At 48.0% G+C, this 26,217-nt stretch overlaps 2 protein-coding genes across 7 annotated transcripts in view; one reads left to right on the forward strand and one right to left on the reverse strand.

The window, feature by feature from the left end:
* Nucleotides 1-26,217, forward strand: part of ADRA1D (adrenoceptor alpha 1D) — a 288,706-nt gene that overhangs the window by 51,500 nt on the left and 210,989 nt on the right. The window lies entirely within an intron of this gene.
* The window catches only part of SMOX (spermine oxidase), a 65,604-nt gene continuing 48,808 nt past the window's right edge, over nucleotides 9,422-26,217 (reverse strand). For 5 of the 6 annotated variants that reach the window (XM_087935661.1, XM_087935662.1, XM_087935663.1 and 2 more), the window contains exons 4-7: nucleotides 23,823-23,996; nucleotides 20,124-20,826; nucleotides 17,393-17,553; nucleotides 9,422-10,366 (exon numbers count right to left, since the gene is read on the reverse strand). In XM_087935661.1, the coding sequence (XP_087791787.1) occupies nucleotides 10,229-10,366; nucleotides 17,393-17,553; nucleotides 20,124-20,826; nucleotides 23,823-23,996 (1,176 nt within the window). In that variant the 3' untranslated portion in view covers nucleotides 9,422-10,228. The remainder of the gene's footprint in view (nucleotides 10,367-17,392; nucleotides 17,554-20,123; nucleotides 20,827-23,822; nucleotides 23,997-26,217) is intronic. The other variant, XM_087935666.1, reaches the window with a different exon arrangement.

Below are 26,217 nucleotides of genomic sequence, written 5' to 3' on the forward strand. Positions count from 1 at the left end.
TAAGTCTGGGTGTTGATGTCCGGCCTGTCAAAGCCGCCACATGCACATGCACCGCCATTCAAATCACAAGTCTCTAGCCACATCCCTCATAAATAATAAAATTGATTTATTTAGAAGTGGCCATGTTGGCGTTAGCTGGGTGCAGCCGATACTAAAATACATCACTCATTTCCCCCTAGACCCTGGTCTTCCCCCCACCCCCCTGGATGTATATTCTCCAATGGGACACATCCATAGCCCAGAGTCATCAATCAGGCTCTCCAGTAATAATCTTTCGCGCCAACAGTTTCGGCTGCCTAGCAATTATCTGAAGCATTTAAGGAATGCACTGCTTTCTCCCACTCCCTTTCTGCTGGCAACTAAAAAGACCAAAGGAGTATGTTTTAGTTGACACAGCCATCTTAGAAGTTGCCAAGACTGAAAAAAAACACAGTTGTAACTTTGAATGCTCACTAAATCATCTGCTGTAAGTCAGGGACTATCCATAGAGGTTCATTTTCCAAGGACAAGAAGTCAGAAGTTGAGGCGATGGAAACAAGAGACATTGTAGTCGAGAAGAAAAGGGACGCTTGATGTTCAGAATATGTCATTCTAAAATGTGGGCTTGTCTGAACTTTGTACATCGGGCTGAAATTCTCCATCACTGACCCAACGGAAGAGCGAAAACTTCCTCTGCTTTGGTGTCGGACTGATGTTTTCTAACCTTTCTATTTTATTGTTTACAGAAAGTGTGTACATAGGTGTGCATTTTGTTGAATTTTGGCTATTCTACACCCCGGTTCTTTGGCTCCCTTCCACCTTAAAAATCTACCTGTGTATTTATTCGCAGAGGAAAAAACGGTGGATGGATTCCTCTCGACTTTTCCAAACAGAATGTACATTATATTCTTCTGTTTCTTTGTACCAAATACATGCACAATTTTTCCGTCTGGGCACTGTTTCTCTCACACCGTGTGGCTTCTTCCTTGGTTGGTTCTCCCACTTAAGAACCACCGCAGATGATTTTTTTAAAAAAATGTGTCGTTTTCTTTTTGGGGAAAGAATATCAAAGAAAAGTCTGTCGAGATTCTCAAATCATCCAGGCGATGGTTGTCCACCCAAGGTGCTTTTTTCAGGAGGCAGTTGGACTTTCTTGTTTTTTCCTTTGAAGGCATTTCACTTCTCATCCCAGAAGCTTCTTCAGCTCTGACAGGATAAGTGAGGAAGGGAAGGATTCATATTCCTGCAGACAGCTGGTCATTTGCATCCTTTTAGAGGGTCGTTGAGGCCACTTGGAGGTTTATCTGTGTATCTCTGGATGATTTGAGAATCTCTACAGACCTTTAGCTACACAATTTGGGATGGACCCCCTTCGAATGGTGTGGGAGTAGGAAGGGATTTCCAGAGAAAACATTGCAGACCACAGGAATCATTTGCACCACTCAGGTGGTGAGGACCCTGAGGACACAGATAAACCTCCAAGCAGCCTCAACGACCCTCTAAAAGGATGCAAATGACCAGCTGTCTGCAAGGAATACGAATCCTTCCCTTCCCCACTTATCCTGTCAGAGCTGAAGAAGCTTCTTGGGTGAGAAGAGAAACCTCTTCAAAGAAAAAAAAAACAGAAAGTCCAGTTGCCTCCAGAAAAAGCACCATTGGAACAATATCAAGGAAAATCAGCATACAATAGAGGTGAAACTCAAAAAATTAGAATATCGTGCAAAAGTTCATTTATTTCAGTAATGCAACTTAAAAGGTGAAGCTGATATATGAGATAGACTCATTGCATGCAAAGCAAGATAGTTCAAGCCGTGATGTGTCATAATTGAGATGAATATGGCTTACAGCTCATAAAAACCCCTAACAGCCACAACTAAGCCCAAAATTTCTAGTTGCTAAGTGAATTTTGCCTCATTTTGTCAACTTTCTTGCCACTTGATGTTCAGTGAATCACTGCAGTTAAGTTGGTAACAAGGTTATTAATCGAATCTGGCTTTCCCCGTTGAGTTCGCTGGTCGGAAGGTCACCAAACTCGGATGACACGACCCCAAGACACAGCAACCGTACAAAAACAAACCAGTTGCCCGCCATCCAAATTTTGATCACATGACTGCAGGGATGCTGCTAGTGTGGGAAATGGTTGTAAGCCCCTTTTGTAACCTTGAACTGTCACTAAGTGAACTGTTGTAAGTCGAAGCCAATCTGTAGTTTTTCTTTCAGGGTAAAATATCAGGGAAAGCCACCGTACACGATACCAGCAAAATTTGCACTGGGTCTGTCCAGTTGGCCACCATTGTGCCACTGGTTCCACCGCTTTTAGTTGAGTTTAGTTCAGTTCAGTTCAGTGTTTAGTTTAGTTTAGTTTAGTTTAGTTTAGTTTTTATTTTATTTTATTTTATTTTATTTTATTTTAGTTTAGTTTATTTTAGTTTATTTTATTTTAGTTTAGTTTAGTTTAGTTTAGTTTAGTTCAGTTCAGTTCAGTTCAGTTTAGTTTTTAATTTAGTTCAGTTCAGTTTAGTTTTTAGTTTAGTTCAGTTTAATTTAGTTTAGTTCAGTTAGTTCAGTTCAGTTCAGATTAGTTTAATTTTTAATTTATAGTTCAGTTCATTTTAGTTTTTAGTTTAATTCAGTTCAGTTCATTTTAGTTTTTAGTTTAGTTTAGTTTAGTTCAGTTCAGTTTAGTTCAGTTTAGTTTAGTTTTTAATTTAGTTCAGTTCAGTTTAGTTTTTAGTTTAGTTTAGTTCAGTTCAGTTCAATTTTTAATTTAGTTCAGTTTAATTTAGTTTAGTTCAGTTAGTTCAGTTCAGTTCAGATTAGTTTAGTTTTTAATTTATAGTTCAGTTCAGTTTTTAGTTTAGTTTAGTTCAGTTCAGTTCAGTTTAGTTTACTTTCTTATCACTGCACCTCGTACGACGAAATTAAATACTATCTTCAGTGTACATTATGATTAGGAAAATGAACACAAACACCCATCCTTCACATTCTATACATTGAATTGAAAACTCCTGATATTGCATTAATATTGCCTATACAATAGAATTCAATAGAGTTACTGCCCTGGGACAGGAGCTGTTTTTCAGCCTATTTGTCCCTGTTTTTATTATTATCCTGAACCATCTGCCAGATGGTAATAGTTTCCCCCCCCCCTCCAAAAAAGGGGTGCCCAGGATGACATGGATCTTTGAGAATGTTTTGAACTTTCTTAAGGCAGCGGGAGCTATAAAGCTCTTCCAAAGAGGGGAGAGGGCAACCAATTGACCCTCTGGGCAATGACATTAACCCTCTGGAGTGCTGTCCTATCTGCCCCTGTGAAATTGGCAAACCATGCACAGGTGCATTAAGTTCAGATACTCTCTATGGTGCAGCGGGAGAAGGTCACCAGCAGTTTTCCATCCAGCTGTTGTTTCCTGGGAAGCCTCAGGTAGTCTAATCTCTGCTGGGCCCTTTTGACCAGGGCTGCAATGTGAGCCCCCCCAGGTCAGGTCCTCTTTTAGGGTAACACCCAGAAACCTCAAACTGGCCACTGGCTCCACTCGGTCTCGATAAGCAACGGCTGGAGGTCTGATCTCTTCCTTCTGTATAGTCCACTATCAGCTCCTTGGTCTTCTTGGTGTTGAGGACCAAGTTTTCTGCACATATTGTGATGTTGCACACATGTACAAAAGGCCACAGCACATAACACAAAGTTGTGTTAGTGCAGAGGGCTTAGGAAATTATATTAAATGGCAGGAGGAGAACTATGACCAAAGCAACAGATAACTCATGGCGGCGAACCTATCTAATAATCCTTCTCAGTGACAGCCCTGTGAGGAGGGTTGGGCTGAGAGTGACTGGTGTGGCCTGTTGGTCGTCGGCCCCTCCAGCAACCAAATCGGAGGAGGAGGAGGAGGTGTGGGAATCAGGCTCAGCATCAGGGCAACCTGGGAGCTCTAAGGGGGAAGAGGGCACATAGAGAGAGACAGAGGCGGAGCCTGAGCCGTCCATCAGCCCTCAGGTCTGGAAATGGCTGATGAAGAAGAGGAGGAACAGCCGGGTCCAGTGCCTGACGCGTGGAAGCACAGAAGGCAGAGGAGAGGAGAGCCGTGGAAATCTATGAGCCAGTCCTTGGGACAGAAGAGCCACCGCTGCTAGTGAAGCCCCACCCGAGCTCTGGGGATCAAAGGCAGGGGGCGGAGATGGATAGGTGTGGCAGACTATTCATCCTCCGGATGGACAGACAAACGTTATCCTGCGGTAAGAGAGAAACGTTTCGCCAGGGCTGCCGACATTCCTAATAAAGGAATCTTTTGAGTTCCCACAAGAGGGTTGCTGTGTTTTGGAAGCTGGGTCAGAACAGACTGGCCTCAAACCACCCCAGATAACTTTCATGGCTAAGGGGGAACTAGAATTCAGCCTCTCCTGGGGATTGGCTCAAAGTCACGCAGCCGACTTTCAGGCCTGGTGATTGGGCCACCCAGCTGGCTCTCACACTAGGTGGGAACTAGAATTCACCCACTCCTGGTGATTGGCCCAAAGTACCCGCAGCAGCATTCATGACTAAGGTGGAACTAAAACAACCTCTGGCTTCTATCCTGCGGCCTTCATCATCCCTAGAACAACCTGGGATGCTAATTGATGCTTTCCATAATACACCAAACCCAACTCCCTTCTGGTCCAGTCTAGGGTATGGTGTGAGCCCAATTCGATGGCCATTTTACATCTCGTTTTAGATGTTATGCAATAAATAAAAATCAACCAGATAAGACTTTATTTATTATCATTTATTTTAACAGACTTTCTTTTATTATTACCCCTAGCTGACAACTTTGGACATCATATGCTCCAAACACTGGAAGTTTTTAAAAAGATACTGGATAACCCTTTGTCTGAACTGGTGTAGGGTTTCCTGCCTAGGCAGGGGGTTGGACTAGAAGACCTCCAAGGTCCCGCCCAACTCTATATTCCTATTCTATTCTATATCATTTGTTCTGCCACTAATTGGGAGTTAAAGGAGATTAAATTTATTTTCGCATCACAGGTCCTGCAGGGATAAGGTCACAGCTAATTTTCACACTCACAGTCTTTTGAACATAATTTTTGTAATCCTTTCTGGAGAAAATCTCTCCAGACGGTCATTAAATTTGGACACCAACGTAACATTAAATAATCGATCAAAGATAAGCATGACATGAAAACGATGCAGCCAGCAGATCTAGCTGCAAACATCCACGGGGCCACTAGAGGGCACAAGGTTAACGGTTTAAGGTTTTCCATTTCTCTTTATTGCCATCTGAATCCAAGCAGTCCTCATTTAGTGACCAAATTCACAGCAGCACTGGGAAAAGTGGCTTACGACTGTTTTTTTCCCACTTAACGACCGTTGCAGCATCCCGCATGGTCACATGATCAGAATTCAGCCGCTTTGACTGCTGACTCATACTTACGATGGTGGCGGTGGCCCAGGAGCAGAGTCTATGTGGGAAGCCAGATTCACTTAACAACCATGTTACTAATGTTAACAGCTACAGTGATTCACTTAACAATTATGGCAAAAATGGTCATAGAGTGGGGCAAAAGAAACTCCACAACCATCTCACGTAACAACATAAGCATTGGGCTCAATTCAGTGGTGGGATTCAGCTGGTTCGCACCGGTTCACCAGAACCGGCTGTTAACTTTCTGAGCAGTTTGGTGAACTGGTTTGTTGGAAGAAATCATTGCGGCAAAGAAACGGTTGTTAAATTATTTGAATCCCACCACTGACTCAATTGTAGTCATAAATAGAGGACTGCTGTATTTGCAGCTCAGATTGAATAGCCCTAGAATGTGTGGTATATTTTTTAATCACTCAGAAATGAGCATATTCTGATTTTTCTCTTACAGACGTGAACACCAGAGGGCAGGAGTTAACCATTTTTGAATAAAAGATTTCTGTTTGGAATGGGAAACTTCAAAGCAGAGAATTAAAGCCCTTTTAAAATATAACCAATGTTATTATTAATGCAAGATTGAGTCTTCGGGAATATGTCTGCAAAATACTGCGAAAGTTTGTCCCGGAAGCAATGGCATAACTGGATATCCTCCAGGTGATCCTCCAGATCACAACTCCCATCCTTCCCAACCGCAGGGGATCTAGCTGCAGAGATACCTACTGCAGAATGGCAGAAGGTGCGTCCCAAAAGCACTGCCAATATGACCATGAAATTCCCAGGCAGACCATCAAGTGTTGGTCATAAAGCTACAAGCAGCCCTTGGAGAAATGAAAAAAGCAGCCCAAGAGAACCATGAACATTATTAATGGGATGAAGGGCTCCCCCAGTGAGGGGTCTCGGCTGTTTTTAAAGAAAACAAAGTTTATAATTCAGATTTAGAAAGCTCGTCCCATTCGGCATGGACTTTGGGCAGCATTTAATTAAACTCAACGCAATAACTAAAATCAGCGAGATATCCTGGCATAGAGACGTAACAGGCAAAATAATGTCTCATGGCCAAGTTTCATGATGACCAATTTGGTTTAGCGCTGAAAACACCAAGCTAGAGACAGCGAGTTCTAGTTCTGCCTTCGGCAAGAAAGCTGGTTAGATGACTTTGGGCCAAACACCAGGAGGTGGTGAGCTCTAGTCCTGTTCAGGCACGAAAGCTGGTTGGCTGATTTTGGGCCAATCGCTGGGAGCGGGTGAGTTCTAGTTCTGCCTTAGGCATGAAAGACAGCTGGGTGACTTTGGGCCAATCACCAGGAGAGAATGAGTTCTAGTCCCGCCTTAGGCAGGAATGATGGCTGGTACACCAGGAGACTTGTGAGTTCTAGTCTTACCTTAGGCACAAAAGCCAGCTGCATGACTTTGGGCCAATCACCAGGAGATGGTGAGTTCTAGTTCTCCTTAGGCATGAAAGTCAACTGGGTGACTTTGGGCCAAACACCAGGAGATGGTGAGCTCTAGTCCTGTTTAGGCACAAAAGCTGGTTGGGTGATTTTGGGCCAATCGCTGGGAGACAGTGAGTTCTAGTCCCTCCTTAGGCAGGAATGCCAACTAGATGACTTTGGGCCAACCGCTAGGAGTTGATGAGTTCTAGTCCTGCCTAAGGCATAAAAGGCATTTTAATCCCTCTTTAGGCGCAAAATTTGGTTGGGTGATTTGGGCATTCTAGTTCCACCCTAGGCATGAAAAGCTGGTTGGGTGATTTGGGGCCAAACACCAGGTGATGGTGAGTTCTAGTCCTGCCTTAGGCACGAAAGCCGGCTGAGTGACTTTGGGCCAATCACCAGGAGATGGTGAGTTCTAGTCCTGCCTTAGGCACGAAAGCCGGCTGGGTGACTTTGGACCAATGACCAGGTGATGGTGAGTTCTAGTCCTGCCTTAGGCACGAAAGCCGGCTGGGTGACTTTGGGCCAATGACCAGGTGATGGTGAGTTCTAGTCCTGCCTTAAGCACGAAAGCCGGCTGGGTGACTTGGGGCATTCTAATTCCACCTTAGGCACGAAAAGCTGGTTGGGTGATTTTGGGCCAATCCCCAGGAGACTGTGAGTTCCAGTCCTGCTTTCCAGATGGTGCCCCATCCAAACAAAACCCAGGTCTGACCTGCTTAGCTTCCTGGACATTTGAGGCTTGATACTACCCCACCAACACGCTTGCTCTATGACTGCTCTGGTTCCATGTCATCTGAGTGAAGAGGTGAAAATATGACGGCATTTCTTCCATCCTGGATTCATTTTGAACGGGAAACCGCCCTCCCACAACTTCCAAACAGGTCTAATTTTAAATGATCCCAGCTGTAAACAATTGCTAAATTTAGGACGGCAGGAGAAATCCACACCCCCCATCACGCAGGGCAGCTCGTCCCACAGTGAACCTACCAACCATATGATGTTATATCTGGGAAAGAGAAAATAAACTACTGGAGTATTCGTAGGTGAAGCAGGTTGGTGCCCAAATGAAGGGGTGCAAGCTAAATTCTACTTTTTAACTCTTCTCCAAGTGTTTTGAGGGTAGCAGTTATATTGTGCGATCACCAAACTAAGGACTCACAGCAGAAACTGCAGTAATGCAGTGTCTACAAACCACAGCACTCCCACACAGAGGACCCAAAGCATGGATCTGGTATATATGGAGACCAGGGGTGGAGAACTATCATCCATTTATGACTTCAGCTCCCAGAATTCCTCAGACAGCATGAGGGAACGATGGTCCATTTATGACTTGTGGACTTCAACTCCCATAATTCATGAGGGAACAATGACCCATTTATGACTTATGGACTTCAACTCCCAGAATTCCTCAGCCAGCATGAGGGAACAATGGTCCATTTATGACTTATGGGCTTCAACTCCCAGAATTCATGAGGGAACAATGACCCATTTATGACTTGTGGACTTCAACTCCCATAATTCATGAGGGAACAATGGTCCACTTATGACTTATGGACTTCAACGCCCTAATTCATGAGGGAACGATGGTCCATTTATGACTTGTGGACTTCAACTCCCATAATTCATGAGGGAACAATGACCCATTTATGACTTATGGACTTCAACTCCCAGAATTCCTCAGCCAGCATGAGGGAACAATGGTCCATTTATGACTTATGGGCTTCAACTCCCAGAATTCATGAGGGAACGATGGTCCATTTATGACTTGTGGACTTCTACTCCCATAATTCATGAGGGAACAATGATCCATTTATGACTTATGGACTTCAACTCCCATAATTCATGAGGGAACAATGGTCCATTTATGACTTGTGGACTTCAACTCCCATAATTCATGAGGGAACAATGGTCCATTTATGACTTATGGACTTCAACTCCCATAATTCCTCAGCCAGCATGAGGGAACAATGGTCCATTTATGACTTGTGGACTTCAACTCCCATAATTCATGAGGGAACAATGACCCATTTATGACTTGTGGACTTCAACTCCCATAATTCATGAGGGAACAATGGTCCACTTATGACTTATGGACTTCAACGCCCTAATTCATGAGGGAACGATGGTCCATTTATGACTTGTGGACTTCAACTCCCAGGATTCCTCAGCCGGCATGAGGGAACGATGGTCCTTTTATGACCTGTGGACTTCAACTCCCAGAATTCCTCAGCCAGCCATGCTCAGGAATTCTGGGCATTGAAGTCCACAGGTCCTAAAAGGGCCATAATTCTACCCCCACCCCCATGTAGCCGATACCTGTTAAAAAAGGAACAACTAAGGAAGACACATGACAAAACTGACATCTTCAAAGAAATAAAGTTCACAAAGGAAGAAGAAAACAACACCGCACCACCCTTCCTGGATATCCTCATCGGCTGAGGAAATGACAGAAAATTCTAGAAAAACAAGTGCTCCACTACCAAAATAACAAACCTGTGTAGTTTCTTGTGATTTGCAAGAAGGAAGAGGAGGAGGAGGAGGAGGAAAAAGTGTCATGATGCTTCTCACAAGGAATGCTGCCCACACATAGAAAAGAGTGACCACTGCAACATTTATTGAACTATAGAAGGCACTTACAATACCGGGAGAGAGAGAGAGAGAGAGAGAGAGAAAGAGAGAAAGAAAGAAAGAGAGAAAGAAAGAAAGAAAGAAAGAAAGAAAGAAAGAAAGAAAGAAAGAAAGAAAGAAAGAAAGAAAGAAAGAAAGAAAGAAAGAGGAGGGAGGGAGGGAGGAAGGAAGGAAGGAAGGAAGGAAGGAAGGAAGGAAGGAAGGAAGGAAAGAAAGAAAGAAAGAAAGAAAGAAAGAAAGAAAGAAAGAAAGAAAGAAAGAAAGAAAGAAAGAAAGAAAGAAAGAAAGAAAGAAAGAAAGAAAGAAAGAAAGAAAGAAAGAAAGAAAGAAAGAAGAGACGGAGAGAAATCTTTCCCAGAAGTGAGAAAAGGCCGGACAAGAGAAATCCACTTCCGCCCAGGCCAAAGGAACAGCCTTTCCTGTTAACGATACACTAACGGGGAAAACAAAACGATGTTCCACCAACTAGGGGGTTAAAATAGCGAAAACTAGTTTTGGTCATATCAAAAGATAAAAATGTTTCTAGGATCGGCTGTTTTTTTTTAAAAAAAAAAAGAGAGGAAAAGGAAAATTTGGTTTAGAATCCAGATGTCTCCAAACTTGGCCCCTTTAAGACTTGTGGACTTCAGCTCCCAGAATTCCTCAGCCAGAGGAATTCTGGGAGTTGAAGTCCACAAATCTTAAAGCGGCCATGTTTGGGGATTCCCAGTTTAGATGCACAACAGTAAAAGGAATTAAAAGTTAAAATATCTTCCGCAGGTCCTGTTTCTCTTAATTCTTGCAGGACAGAAGATCTTGGTACATTTCGGTCAGATAAGCCGCCTCTCTCTGGCCAGACAGCAAAGCACCATGGGTGGTGGAGTAGTACTTCCTGTGCGTTGCCTCGCCTGAAAACATCACCTGTTTAGGCTGGAGATCCAGGTGCGAGAGAGAGAGAGAGAGAGAGAGAGAGAGAGACAAGAAAGAGGGAAAAAAAGAGAGAAAAAGGTTCTTAAGCAATATTTTGTAAAACAATAACCCCAATAACAACAGTTGGTTTAGCGACCAATCGAAGTTACAACAGCACCGAAAAAAAGGTGACTTGGAACCATTTTTCGCACTTACGACCGTTGCATCTCCGCAGTTACGGGGATCAAAATTCAGAGGCTTGGCAACCCGTATTTATGATGGTGGTGGTGCCCAGCCATGGGGAAGCCAGATTCACTTAATAACCACCGTGTGACTCACTTAACAACTGGTTATAAAGAAAGGACATAAAATGGGGGACGAACTCATTTAACCAACATCTCGCTTAGCAACGGATACTTTGGGGTTCTGTGGTGGTCGTTAAGCCAAGGACTACCTGCATTCTATCCCATGATATCATGTTGCAAAACAAATTCTATCGCGTCAACTTTTCAGGGACCAAGAAAACGCAGGAAATAAGTTCAGAAAATATTCAGTTGTTCTAGATTCCTCCACCGTGAGAAGATATGTCAGAAAATCCAGTCTGGTTTAGAGGCGAAGAAATCAGAATAGACACCAGGAGACGGGGAGTCCTAGTCCCGCCTTAGGCATGAAAGGCGGCTGGGTGACTTTGGGCCAATCACCAGGAGACGGGGAGTTCTAGTCCCGCCTTAGGCATGAAAGCCAGCTGGGTGACTTTGGGCCAATCACAAGGAGACAGGGAGTTCTAGTCCCGCCTCAGGCATGAAAGCCAGCTGGGTGACTTTGGGCCAATCACAAGGAGACAGGGAGTTCTAGTCCCGCCTTAGGCATGAAAGGCGGCTGGGTGACTTTGGGCCAATCACCAGGAGACGGGGAGTTCTAGTCCCGCCTTAGGCATGAAAGGCGACTGGGTGACTTTGGGCCAATCACAAGGAGACAGGGAGTCCTAGTCCCGCCTTAGGCATGAAAGGCGACTGGGTGACTTTGGGCCAATCACAAGGAGACAGGGAGTCCTAGTCCCGCCTTAGGCATGAAAGCCAGCTGGGTGACTTTGGGCCAATCACCAGGAGACAGGGAGTCCTAGTCCCGCCTTAGGCATGAAAGGCGACTGGGTGACTTTGGGCCAATCACAAGGAGACAGGGAGGTCTAGTCCCGCCTTAGGCATGAAAGCCAGCTGGGTGACTTTGGGCCAATCACCAGGAGACAGGGAGTCCTAGTCCCACCTTAGGCATGAAAGGCGACTGGGTGACTTTGGGCCAATCACAAGGAGACAGGGAGTCCTAGTCCCGCCTTAGGCATGAAAGGCGACTGGGTGACTTTGGGCCAATCACAAGGAGACAGGGAGTCCTAGTCCCGCTTTAGGCATGAAAGCCAGCTGGGTGACTTTGGGCCAATCACCAGGAGACAGGGAGTCCCAGTCCCGCCTTAGGCATGAAAGGCGACTGGGTGACTTTGGGCCAATCACAAGGAGACAGGGAGTCCTAGTCCCGCCTTAGGCATGAAAGCCAGCTGGGTGACTTTGGGCCAATCACCAGGAGACGGTGAGTTCTAGTCCCGCCTTAGGCACGAAATCCGCTTGGGTGCCTTTGGGCCAATCACCAGGAGACAGGGAGTCCTAGTCCCGCCTTAGGCATGAAAGCCAGCTGGGTGACTTTGAGCCAATCACAAGGAGACAGGGAGTTCTAGTCCCGCCTTAGGCATGAAAGGCGACTGGGTGACTTTGGGCCAATCACAAGGAGACAGGGAGTCCTAGTCCCGCCTTAGGCATGAAAGGCGACTGGGTGACTTTGGGCCAATCACAAGGAGACAGGGAGGTCTAGTCCCACCTTAGGCATGAAAGCCAGCTGGGTGACTTTGAGCCAATCACAAGGAGACAGGGAGTCCTAGTCCCACCTTAGGCATGAAAGGCGACTGGGTGACTTTGGGCCAATCACAAGGAGACAGGGAGTCCTAGTCCCGCCTTAGGCATGAAAGGCGACTGGGTGACTTTGGGCCAATCACAAGGAGACAGGGAGTCCTAGTCCCGCCTTAGGCATGAAAGGCGACTGGGTGACTTTGGGCCAATCACAAGGAGACAGGGAGGTCTAGTCCCGCGTAGGCATGAAAGTCAGCTGGGTGACTTTGGGCCAATCACCAGGAGACAGGGAGTCCTAGTCCCGCCTTAGGCATGAAAGGCGACTGGGTGACTTTGGGCCAATCACAAGGAGACAGGGAGTCCTAGTCCCGCCTTAGGCATGAAAGCCAGCTGGGTGACTTTGGGCCAATCACCAGGAGACAGGGAGTCCTAGTCCCGCCTTAGGCATGAAAGGCGACTGGGTGACTTTGGGCCAATCACAAGGAGACAGGAGGTCTAGTCCCACCTTAGGCATGAAAGCCAGCTGGGTGACTTTGAGCCAATCACAAGGAGACAGGGAGTCCTAGTCCCACCTTAGGCATGAAAGGCGACTGGGTGACTTTGGGCCAATCACAAGGAGACAGGGAGTCCTAGTCCCGCCTTAGGCATGAAAGGCGACTGGGTGACTTTGGGCCAATCACAAGGAGACAGGGAGGTCTAGTCCCGCCTTAGGCATGAAAGCCAGCTGGGTGACTTTGAGCCAATCACAAGGAGACAGGGAGTTCTAGTCCCGCCTTAGGCATGAAAGGCGACTGGGTGACTTTGGGCCAATCACAAGGAGACAGGGAGTCCTAGTCCCGCCTTAGGCATGAAAGGCGACTGGGTGACTTTGGGCCAATCACAAGGAGACAGGGAGGTCTAGTCCCACCTTAGGCATGAAAGCCAGCTGGGTGACTTTGAGCCAATCACAAGGAGACAGGGAGTCCTAGTCCCACCTTAGGCATGAAAGGCGACTGGGTGACTTTGGGCCAATCACAAGGAGACAGGGAGTCCTAGTCCCGCCTTAGGCATGAAAGGCGACTGGGTGACTTTGGGCCAATCACCAGGAGACGGTGAGTTCTAGTCCCGCCTTAGGCATGAAAGGCGACTGGGTGACTTTGGGCCAATCACAAGGAGACAGGGAGTCCTAGTCCCGCCTTAGGCATGAAAGGCGACTGGGTGACTTTGGGCCAATCACAAGGAGACAGGGAGGTCTAGTCCCGCGTTAGGCATGAAAGTCAGCTGGGTGACTTTGGGCCAATCACCAGGAGACAGGGAGTCCTAGTCCCGCCTTAGGCATGAAAGCCAGCTGGGTGACTTTGGGCCAATCACAAGGAGACAGGGAGGTCTAGTCCCGCGTTAGGCATGAAAGTCAGCTGGGTGACTTTGGGCCAATCACCAGGAGACAGGGAGTCCTAGTCCCGCCTTAGGCATGAAAGCCAGCTGGGTGACTTTGAGCCAATCACAAGGAGACAGGGAGTCCTAGTCCCGCCTTAGGCATGAAAGGCGACTGGGTGACTTTGGGCCAATCACAAGGAGACAGGGAGTCCTAGTCCCGCCTTAGGCATGAAAGGCGACTGGGTGACTTTGGGCCAATCACCAGGAGACGGTGAGTTCTAGTCCCGCCTTAGGCATGAAAGCCAGCTGGGTGACTTTGAGCCAATCACAAGGAGACAGGGAGTCCTAGTCCCGCCTTAGGCATGAAAGGCGACTGGGTGACTTTGGTTCAATCACCAGGAGACAGGGAGTCCTAGTCCCGCCTTAGGCATGAAAGCCAGCTGGGTGACTTTGGGCCAATCACAAGGAGACAGGGAGTCCTAGTCCCGCCTTAGGCATGAAAGGCGACTGGGTGACTTTGGGCCAATCACAAGGAGACAGGGAGTCCTAGTCCCGCCTTAGGCATGAAAGGCGACTGGGTGACTTTGGGCCAATCACAAGGAGACAGGGAGGTCTAGTCCCGCCTTAGGCATGAAAGCCAGCTGGGTGACTTTGAGCCAATCACAAGGAGACAGGGAGTTCTAGTCCCGCCTTAGGCATGAAAGGCGACTGGGTGACTTTGGGCCAATCACCAGGAGACAGGGAGTCTCCTAGTCCCGCCTTAGGCATGAAAGGCGACTGGGTGACTTTGGGCCAATCACCAGGAGACAGGGAGTCCTAGTCCCGCCTTAGGCATGAAAGCCAGCTGGGTGACTTTGGGCCAATCACCAGGAGACAGGGAGTCCTAGTCCCGCCTTAGGCATGAAAGGCGACTGGGTGACTTTGGGCCAATCACAAGGAGACAGGGAGTCCTAGTCCCGCCTTAGGCATGAAAGCCAGCTGGGTGACTTTGGGCCAATCACCAGGAGACGGTGAGTTCTAGTCCCGCCTTAGGCACGAAATCTGTTTGGGTGCCTTTGGGCCAATCACCAGGAGACAGGGAGTCCTAGTCCCGCCTTAGGCATGAAAGCCAGCTGGGTGACTTTGGGCCAATCACCAGGAGACAGGGAGTCCTAGTCCCACCTTAGGCATGAAAGGCGACTGGGTGACTTTGGGCCAATCACAAGGAGACAGGGAGTCCTAGTCCCGCCTTAGGCATGAAAGGCGACTGGGTGACTTTGGGCCAATCACAAGGAGACAGGGAGGTCTAGTCCCGCGTTAGGCATGAAAGTCAGCTGGGTGACTTTGGGCCAATCACCAGGAGACAGGGAGTCCTAGTCCCGCCTTAGGCATGAAAGGCGACTGGGTGACTTTGGGCCAATCACAAGGAGACAGGGAGTCCTAGTCCCGCCTTAGGCATGAAAGCCAGCTGGGTGACTTTGGGCCAATCACCAGGAGACAGGGAGTCCTAGTCCCGCCTTAGGCATGAAAGGCGACTGGGTGACTTTGGGCCAATCACAAGGAGACAGGGAGGTCTAGTCCCACCTTAGGCATGAAAGCCAGCTGGGTGACTTTGAGCCAATCACAAGGAGACAGGGAGTCCTAGTCCCACCTTAGGCATGAAAGGCGACTGGGTGACTTTGGGCCAATCACAAGGAGACAGGGAGTCCTAGTCCCGCCTTAGGCATGAAAGGCGACTGGGTGACTTTGGGCCAATCACAAGGAGACAGGGAGGTCTAGTCCCGCCTTAGGCATGAAAGCCAGCTGGGTGACTTTGAGCCAATCACAAGGAGACAGGGAGTTCTAGTCCCGCCTTAGGCATGAAAGGCGACTGGGTGACTTTGGGCCAATCACAAGGAGACAGGGAGTCCTAGTCCCGCCTTAGGCATGAAAGGCGACTGGGTGACTTTGGGCCAATCACAAGGAGACAGGGAGGTCTAGTCCCACCTTAGGCATGAAAGCCAGCTGGGTGACTTTGAGCCAATCACAAGGAGACAGGGAGTCCTAGTCCCACCTTAGGCATGAAAGGCGACTGGGTGACTTTGGGCCAATCACAAGGAGACAGGAGTCCTAGTCCCGCCTTAGGCATGAAAGGCGACTGGGTGACTTTGGGCCAATCACCAGGAGACGGTGAGTTCTAGTCCCGCCTTAGGCATGAAAGGCGACTGGGTGACTTTGGGCCAATCACAAGGAGACAGGGAGGTCTAGTCCCGCGTTAGGCATGAAAGTCAGCTGGGTGACTTTGGGCCAATCACCAGGAGACAGGGAGTCCTAGTCCCGCCTTAGGCATGAAAGGCGACTGGGTGACTTTGGGCCAATCACAAGGAGACAGGGAGGTCTAGTCCCGCGTTAGGCATGAAAGTCAGCTGGGTGACTTTGGGCCAATCACCAGGAGACAGGGAGTCCTAGTCCCGCCTTAGGCATGAAAGCCAGCTGGGTGACTTTGAGCCAATCACAAGGAGACAGGGAGTCCTAGTCCCGCCTTAGGCATGAAAGGCGACTGGGTGACTTTGGGCCAATCACAAGGAGACAGGGAGTCCTAGTCCCGCCTTAGGCATGAAAGGCGACTGGGTGACTTTGGGCCAATCACCAGGAGACGGTGAGTTCTAGTCCCGCCTTAGGCATGAAAGCCAGCTGGGTGACTTTGAGCCAATCACAAGGAGACAGGGAGTCCTAGTCCCGCCTTAGGCATGAAAGGCGACTGGGTGACTTTGGTTCAATCACCAGGAGACAGGGAGTCCTAGTCCCGCCTTAGGCATGAAAGCCAGCTGGGTGACTTTGGGCCAATCACAAGGAGACAGGGAGTCCTAGTCCCGCCTTAGGCATGAAAGGCGACTGGGTGACTTTGGGCCAATCACAAGGAGACAGGGAGTCCTAGTCCCGCCTTAGGCATGAAAGGCGACTGGGTGACTTTGGGCCAATCACAAGGAGACAGGGAGGTCTAGTCCCGCCTTAGGCATGAAAGCCAGCTGGGTGACTTTGAGCCAATCACAAGGAGACAGGAGTTCTAGTCCCGCCTTAGGCATGAAAGGCGACTGGGTGACTTTGGGCCAATCACCAGGAGACAGGGAGTCCTAGTCCCGCCTTAGGCATGAAAGGCGACTGGGTGACTTTGGGCCAATCACCAGGAGACAGGGAGTCCTAGTCCCGCCTTAGGCATGAAAGCCAGCTGGGTGACTTTGGGCCAATCACCAGGAGACAGGGAGTCCTAGTCCCGCCTTAGGCATAGAACTTGAATGGGTGACTTTTGGGCTACTCACTTTCTCTCAGCCCAACCTAACTCACAGGGTTGAGGAGGAGAAGGAGGAAGAGGGGGAGGAGGAGGAAGAGGAGGAGGGGAAGAGGAGGAGGAGGAGGAAGAGGAGGGGAAGAGGAGGAGGAGGAGGAGGAAGAGGGGAGGAGGAGGGGAGGAGGGGAAGAGGAGAAGGAGGAGGAAGAGGAGGAGGGGGAGAGGGGGAGGAGGAGGAAAGGGAGGAGGGGAAGATGAGGAGGAGGGGAAGAGGGGAAGAGAAGAAGGAAGAGGAAGAGGAGGAGGGGAAGAGGGGAGGAGGAGGAAGAGGAGGAAGGGAAGATGAGGAGGAGGAAGCGGAGGGGGAAAGAGAAGGAGGAGGAGGAAGAGGAGGAAGGGAAGAGGAGGAGGAGGAGGAGGAAAGGAGGAGGAGGAGGAAGATGGCAGGGAGATTGTGGGGTTGGTGCTCTCTGAGATTGACAGCTTTCTTGCAGACGTTTCATTATCCAACTAGGTAATGTCATCACGGCTGGCAGTGCTGATACCTACCACAGTTTTGGAACTCTCTGTGTAAGGCAAGGGTTTCGCAAGTTTCTCCACGTCTGCTCCGCTCGACCCAACTTGCGTGTAAGAGTAAGAACCACGGAAATAGGGGTTGCTGCCCCAAGAGGATCGAAGGATCCGCCGAGGTTTCGGAATGTCTGGATTCCCTAAAGCGAAAAAGAGGATTGTGGGAGCCGTTAAAAAAAATATGAAACCTCCAATTTGAAACCCCAAATTTAAGACCTCTCCTGGCCTTGATTTTCCAGCAGGAAGATATTCGCTCCTTGGGAGATGCACCTTAGCATTTACTGTTACCGTATTTCCCCCAAAATAAGACCTAACTGGAAATTAAGCCCTACCGTGATTTTTTCAGGATGATCGTAATATAAGCCCAAGTTAAGATCGCCGGCCAGACGGACACATTTAGTACCGTATTTCCCCCAAAATAAGACCTAACTGGAAAATAAGGCCTACTGCATCTTTTGGAGCAAAAAATTAATATAAGAAAGACCCTTTATTTTCAGGGAAATAAAGGTAGTTCTGAATCCAGTATTAGTCAAGTAATGCAGCTGTAAGGAAGACCCAGAACCATAGAAATTAAAATAACAGGGTTAGGGTTAGTTCTTTGCAGGAAGCAAAGAAGTTTTTGCATTGAAGCCTGGTGGACTTTCGGATTCTCTTGGCTGGTGTTTGGAGACTCTTTGTGTTTGAACTATTTCTTGGCAACTTTATCTGGTGTTCTTGGCAGCCTTGCACCTCCTTGGCCAGGGTCGTTTTTTATCAGAGACAATTAGTTTGAAACAGCCTTTTAACTGGGAAGGAACAGAATTCGTAACGAATCCTTAAAAGGTTTTGCTGTTACCTCCATTTCGTGTTTGTTTGTTTCTTTGGAACGAGGTTTGGGTCAGAACAACATTTTTTCAAATTGTTTAATAAATTTTTAATAAAATTTATCCAGAAAAGAAAAGAAAAATGATTGTTTTTACACACTTATAACGAATGCAGGACCCCAAGGGTCATGTGATCAAAATTCAGACCCTTGGCCACTGACTCACAGTTATGACGGCTTCATTGTCCCAAGAGTCACGGGATTCCCTTTTACTACCTCAGGACCATCACAATCAACAGGGGAAACAAGTTTCACTTAACAACCAGGCTACTAATTTAACAACTGCAGTGATTCGCTTAACAGCTGTGGCCAGAAAGGTCGTAAAATGGCCGGGGTGGGGTGCGGTTGGACTCAAACTTAACGGATGTCTCGCTTAACAACGGAAATGTGGTCGTAAGTCAAAGGACTCTCTTCATTTAACAAAAACGTCAGATTTGTGAGAATAATCCCTTTTTATTCTAGATTTGAGATTATTCTAGCAACTCTGAAATTTTTGTTGTAGACACCTTTGTTAATGTACAGTAGTTAAAAATCAAGAGGAATCTTGGAAAACGTGTAGATCTTAAACCTGAACTTTTAAAATACGATACAGTACCAGAAAAATTTGATAAACAAAGAGTATATTTAATATTGCATGTATTAACTGCAGCAAGGAATGTATTTGCTCAGCATTGGAAAAATGAAGAAGTGAGGCAGAGGAACAGGGGGAGCCTGATCCCAGTGCACGCTTGCACAGAGCTGCCAGAAGGTAAGAACAGTTAAGACAAAAGGGGCGACTCAGGAGTAAGGCTGGGAGATGATTGGCCCCTCCCATAAGACATAAAGGAGGAGCAAAGGGACAGGAGCCTTTGCAGGAAGCAACTTTGTTCCTACTGGTCGGTTTGAAACCTGAAGCTCCGTGTTGAATTTGTGTTCCGTTTTGGCCGCGTATAACTAATTGGAAACTTAGTCCTCGGCAGCATTTCAAGGAAGATAAAGGTGGGTGCTTATCAGACTTATCCTGAAGGATTTTGACAGACTTCCATGGGACTATTTACAAACTGTTGGAGACTCATAACAGGCTGTGAATGGTTAAAATTCGCAGCCGTTGAAATGAAGAAAAAAGCGTTTGGAGACTAACGCGGGTTTTGTTTGTGTCTCAATAAGCCTTGGTCAGAACAGGTAGCACCATAAATGGGATGCTGTTAATGACCAAGGTCCCATCATAAATGGGAAGACCCTCCTTCAAAAATGATGAAGTTCTGCATAGAACTCCTTGGAAGCACCTACATCTGCCTTGCTCCCGCCATAAATGGGATGTTGATAATGATTAATGAGTAGACCCTACCTTTATCTTGGCCCCCACCATAAACGGATGTGGCTCCTCCCATGATGATGAACATCTGTATGGAAGCACCTACCTAAGCCTTGGCTCTACGATTGATCGTGGCTCAGTACCGCGTTGGAAGTTCAGGGAGAGCCGCCATGGGGATCGGCACTACCCATCCTTGCATCGCTCTCCACCCCACCTTCTAGATCCGTGATGGCAAACCTATGGCACGCGAGCCCCAGCCAAACTTACCTGCACTGTGCATGCGCGCACCTCCCAGCTGATTTCCGGCCTGTTTTCGGCCTCCCGGAGGCTCGAGGGAAGCCTCTGTAGCCTCGGGAGGTCGAAAAAAGGGCCTTCCAGAAATACCGGAAGTACCGAAACGGGCCCGTTTTCCAGCCTCCTGAGGCTCCAGAGGCTTCCCTTGAGCCTCTGAGAGGCCAAAAACAGCCTCAAACAGGCCGAAAATCAGATGGGAAAGGTTCGCCATCACTGTTCTAGACCCACCTTCTAAGATCCCAAAGAGAAGGACCACCGACCTGTAAATTTGCGAAGCATCTCAGTGCAGATCTCTGCGACCGTTTCGTCGTCGTACTTCTCCATGATGAGGGCCTCCTCGCCGCAGATCCAGCCACTCAAGACATGGCCGTAACGCTCCGGCGGGTAGAGGACGTCAAAGCTGCAGATCTTCTTGTACCACAGCTCTTCCGGATAGGTGAGGCTCTCGGCCTCCGCCTCATCTTCCCAAACGAACTGAATGCTGTTGCATTCGGGGCTCCAGAAAGGCGCCTCAAATTCCAGGAAGATCTTATCGGTGGTGCTAATGCCCAACTTCTGGATGGCCAGCACCTTCTCTTCGGGCAACGGCGGGTAGAACATCTCCTCGTGGCGCTTCTTCAGGACCCCCAAGGAGACCGTCACGATGACGTGGTCAGCCAAGATGAGCTCGCAGTCGTCGCACTCCACCAGGACGCTGTAGCCTGCGTTGTCCTCCAGGCGCTCTTCGTTGTGATCAGCCACCTGCTCGATCTCCTTGCTGATGGACTGGTTCCAGTGGATACATTTGACCGGCTTGTTCAGGTGGACGACGGACTCTGGGATGGAGCGGGAGAGGATCTCCACAATTTTCATGAAGCCACACGGGATGATGTGGTGGGCTCCGGGGATCTCGGTCCACTCCCCAAATTCGCTGAGAGAGACTTCGTCCATGCTGTGAGAGCTGCTCTCACAACTTTCCACCTGCTCCAGAAAAAAACGGAAGAGGATAGTTTCCATTAAGGACATTCTTCTCCAGGTGGAAGTCATTCCTTCCCTGTTTGGACCCGGCTCCCCAAACACAACAAACCCTCTGAAGTGAACTCAAAAGATTCCTTTATTATTAGCGCCGGCAGCCCTAGCAAAACGTTTCTCTCGCAGGCGAACAAGTCCGTCCGTCTGTCCGGAAGAGGAATAGTTGTCTGCCACATCCATCCATCTCCACCCCCCTGCCTTTGATCCCCAGAGCTCGGGTGGGACCTCACGAGCAGCAGTGGCTCTTCCGTCCCGAGGACCAGCCCATAGATTTCCACTGCTCTCCTCTCCTCTGCCTGGAACCCCCAGGTTGTCCTGATGCTGATCTTGACTCCCACGCTTCCTCCTCCTCTTCTGATTTGGCTGCTGGAAGGACTGGCGGCCGACAGGCCACAACAGAATCATAGTTTACACCTAAGTCAGGTTGTTGAGTCCTACTTTCTGCTGATCCTGTCTAATTGACATTTTCATAGATTTCCACTGCCCTCCTCTCTTCTTCCTGCTGTGAATCCGTGCGTCAGGCCCTGGACCCAGCTGTTCCTCCTCTTCCTCATCAGCCCCCTCCAGACCTGATGGCTGATGGACAGCCCAGGCTCTGCTTCTGCCTGCCTGTCTGTCTCTCTCTCTGCCTGATCCATTCCCTCTTCCCCCTCAGGTTGCTCTGATGCTGACCTCACTCTCATGCCTCCTCCTCCTCCTCAGCCGCCTCAGATTCGGTTGCTGGAAGGGCCGTCAGCCAACAGGACGCAATATCCCCAACCTGACAACCTTCAGGGACATTAGATCAACGTTGCCCTACAGGGTCCACTTCCAAACGTGAGGGCCAATTCCCAGAATTCTCAGCTGCGGCTCTGGTGGCGGGGGGATTCTGGGAGTTGAAGTCCACCTTTCTGGAAGCCGTGAACGTTAGAGAACATGAAGTGTTTTTTTTTTCCAGCGGGACCAATCTATAAGGGCAACCCAGTCTACCCAATGATGGGATGGAGCAGGCTTGCTTTCGCCTTTCAGCCCCAATCCAGGATCCTTCGCAGGCAGTCGCTTTGTTGGTAGACATAAAACAATTTCAACACAAAATTAGTTTGTCGCAAAAGCGACTGCCTAGAAAGGCTCCTGGATTGGGGCTGAAAGGCGAAAGCGGAAGCAAGTCTGCTCCATCCCATCATTGGGTCGACCAGGTTGCCCTCATCGATTGGTCCCACTGGGGAAAAAAAAACCTTTAATTTCTCCCTTGGTATAGCCAACAAAGCAAGTAGAGCCCATGGCTTAGATGTTAATATATCTACCTAATATGCAAGTAGCCCGGGTTCGAATCCCAGAAGGGTATGGCTAGCTGACGAGAGCTAAATAGCATGAAATAGATTATACTAGTCTCCCTTTATTTCTTTGTTGGTAAACATAAAAAATAATAATTCAACACACAAAAAAGTTAGAGAATGTTATAGAACCTTCTCATTTTTCACATACAATATGTCCTGTTGGTGTACTTAGTATTTTATCCTGATTATAGACTTCCTTAGTCTACTCTCTTGAGTTTCCAGCTGGTTTTTCATGTCAAGAGATCTAGGAAGTGTAGTTGAGACAGAGATCCTGTAGGGGGTGCAAGCAGCACACTGCTGTGCCTCAATACCTACATGGGCTTCCAATACCTACATGATCTCACTCCGTCTCCCTGGCTGGTACATGATCTCACCTACTAACATCACCACTTCCTTACTTGTACATTCTTAAGGATTGGTTGGGGGGGATTTGCCAATCCAAATGCTGTTACTATATTACCTTTTCCTGCTTGTAAAACCTGTATAAAAAGCAATAAACGCTGCGCAGGCAGTCGGACATCTTGGCACCCTGCAAAATGACTGGTCTTTGAACTCTGTCGAGGAAGCAGAGTAAAGACCAAAGTTTTGTCTTCCCAAGCCAATCACATTCGGCCTTCTCCACCAACACCAACGCACCGTCATCACGTTGTTGGTGGTGATGGCTTCAAGTCAGTTTTGACTCTTGGTGGTTGCCCGGACAAGTCCTTGGGTTTCTTTGGAAGCATACATGGAAACGCTTTGACCTGGTCTTCTTCTTCTAGGGCTGAGAGAGAGGAACTGGTCCAAGATCAACCAGCTGGCTTCGTGGCTGAAAAAAGACCAGGCCTCACTTTCTTCCAACTTCCGATCCCATGCCTATGTTCACTATTCCAGACTACATCTTACCAACCTAATGCGGTTGACCATCTGCCAAGGGGTTGGCATAAGACACGGTGTCTCCATGAGATGCTACGGCCCAGATTTCTAACCTAGAAGCATGAGGAATATCTGGTGGGCCACCAAACAGCTTGTTCTTGGCTGCCATCAAGTTTTGACCTACACTATATATACGATGTGTAGCTCAAAACTTGATGTATGGCAGCTCTCACCGATGTGAGAACTTAAGTTTGGACCACAAGCTGTAGATCTCTACAGCACAACTGCTGTCAATCATAAAATATGGGGGAATCCTTGAAGGCTGGTGTTGGGATTCCAGGCAGTTACATTAAATTTACATTACAGTTTACATTAAATCACGAGTCTCGAGCCAAACTTCCAAAACTTCAAAAGGATTTATTGGCAGTAAACATGTCGACATTGCCTGGGTGTAGCCGACTCTGAGACACATCATTCATGGTTTTTTCCCCTGCACTCCCTGGGTGTATCCTAATTCATATCCTCCAATGGGACACCTCCATAGCCCAGAGTCACCAATCATGCTCTCCAGTTAGAATTTTTGCGGGGCAGAAACAGTCACCTAGTCACTATCTTTGAAAACATTTATGGAATGCAGTTTCCATTTCCAAGCTGCCCCACTGCTCCCCCCCGCCTCCCTTTCCGCTGGCAACTCTAAAAAGACCCTCGAAATATTTTGTGAGTTGACACCTGGTGCTTCAAGCCCCCACACTCCATCGGTTCTCATCCCCTCCTTACTTTCAGGTATTGCTGGATCATGGCGAGCTTCAGCTTCTTGATCGTCTCCGAGTCGTCTTGATCGGCCTTGACGCGTTTACGCACGACATCTCGCGTGAAGATCCCCACGCTATTCTTGCTGTCGGCATTGACTGGTTTACCATTCTGGAAGAACTCCTGAGTCAGGTTATAGACCTGTTTCCGGACAGAGAGGAAGGGCATGAAACGAAGACTCTATAACCCAAGACTCTGAGGCAGGGCTCCCCAAACTTGGCCGCTTTAAGACTTGTGGACTTCAACTCCCAGAATCCCCCAGCCAGCTATACTTTCCCCGTCGATTTTAACAGATAACAGATAATCAGAGTTGGAAGAGACCTTGTAGGTCATCTAGTCCAACCCCCTGCCCAGGCAGGAGACCTTACACCATTTCTGACAGATGGCAGTCAATCTCTTTTTGAAAGCCTCCATTAATGACACTCCCGCAACTCCTGAGGGCAACTTCTGTTCCATGGGTGGATTGTTCTCACTGTCAAAAAATTCCTCCTTATTTCCAGGTTGAATCTCTCCTTGTTCAGTTCCCATCCATTGTTCCTTGTCTGGCCTTCAGGTGTTTTAGAAAATGGCTTTGACCGCTTCCTCCTCCCTGTGGCAGCCCCTCAAATATTGGAAGACTGCTATCATGTCTCCCCTAATCCTTCTCTTCCCTAGACTAGCCAAGCCCAGTTCCTGCAACTGTTCATTGTATATTTTAGCCTCCAACCACCCCCTAATCCTCCTGGTTTCTCTTCTATGCACTCTTTCCAGAGTCTCAACATCTTTTTTATAGTGTGGTGACCAAAACTGGATGCAGGACTCTAGGTGTGGCCTTACTAGGGCTTTATAGGGTGGTATTAGTACCTCCCTTGATCTGGATTGTATCCCTCTGTTAATTCAATTTAGGATGGTGTTGGCTTTTTGGGCTGCTGCTGCACACGGCTGGCTCCTATTTAGCTGGTTGTCCACTAAGACTCCAAGATCCTCTCCCAGTTCCTGCTATTGAGCCTGGTTTCACCCAGTCTATATGTGTGGCTTTTGGTTTTCTTGCCTAAGTGTAGGACTTTATATTTGCTAAGTTAGATCACATGACCATGGGGAGGCTGTCACAGGTTGTGTGTAAAATGCCCCTAAGTCGCTTTTCTCAGCGTCGCTGAAACGTTGAACGGTCACTAAACAAACTGCTGTAAATTGAGGACTACCTGTCGGAGCATTTGCAGCCTGACTGCCATTGTGAGACAACCCAGGAGCAAAACACAGCACACAGAGTCTTAGTGGTTAATATACAACAGCTATATACAGACATATATGTGGCAGGCAAAATACCTTACAAGCAATCTTTCTTCTTCTTAACTCTACACAGAGAACTCTGCAATGAATACCCGACACAAGGAGGGAGAGAGCACGCCCTCTAATGGCTGCCTCTTATATAAACACCTCTTAAAGGGGAAGAACCCATCCCCGGTCTTAAAGGAGCAGTACCAATGCTATGCCGATTCATCCTCAGTCGCATCAGCCCTCATCTTGCACCAGCCACATCTGGTCAGCTCTTAAATTGCAATACCTTCACACTACTTGTCCATGGAGCCTTGACATCCTCTCCCTGCACACATAGTAGCTGTTGTTTTGATTGTTTGCAAAGCCTGATATAACCCGCTCAAGCACAAGGTTGCTTAAGCCTTCCTAAGCCGCTCGCCGAAAGGAAGCAGATCATACTTTTGCAAGACGAGTAAAATAAATAAATAATCCGGGATTTTTACTTCATTGGGGTTTCAGTGCCGGGAGCAAAACCGAAAGCCCAAATTTTCAAACACCAACCCGAAATTGCTGGGGCAGCGTCACGAGGCCCATAGGGAGCTTTAATTAAGTCCTCTAATTTATCCCCAGCTTTTTAAATGAGGCTAGGAATGCTCTAAGAGGATATTCGTGACGGCAGCTCAATAGCAGTTCTGGCCTTTAACGAACCAGGAATCTGAGCGTGGACAATCTCGAACGAGTCTTGGGATCCCAGATCTCCTAAGATCCTTAAGAGGAAAAGGCCACGCGTGTGATTTTACCCCAGGACATAAAGGAGGCCCATTTCGTCTTCCGCTTTGCCGTTGGAGATACAGGGAAGGTCACCAATCTTATTAACGGGGCAACTATGGTTTCCAACGGTTCCTTCCCCAAACCGGGAATTTAAGAGACGCTCGTACAATTCAAGCCATGGTGGACGACCACGGTTACCAGGAGCCACAGATAACCCTGGTCAGGTCCTCCGTGAATTGAACCAGGCTTCTTTCAAGCTGGATCTGAACTGGTTACTTTCCCATGCAGGGGCAGTAAATTAGAGAAAGAAGACAGAAAGAGAAAGAGAAAGAAAGAGAAGGAGAGAAAGACAGAG

This window comes from Pseudonaja textilis, chromosome 6 (assembly GCF_049901715.1).
Source record: "Pseudonaja textilis isolate UNSWEBS1 chromosome 6, rPseTex1.2, whole genome shotgun sequence".
NCBI lineage: Eukaryota > Metazoa > Chordata > Lepidosauria > Squamata > Elapidae > Pseudonaja > Pseudonaja textilis.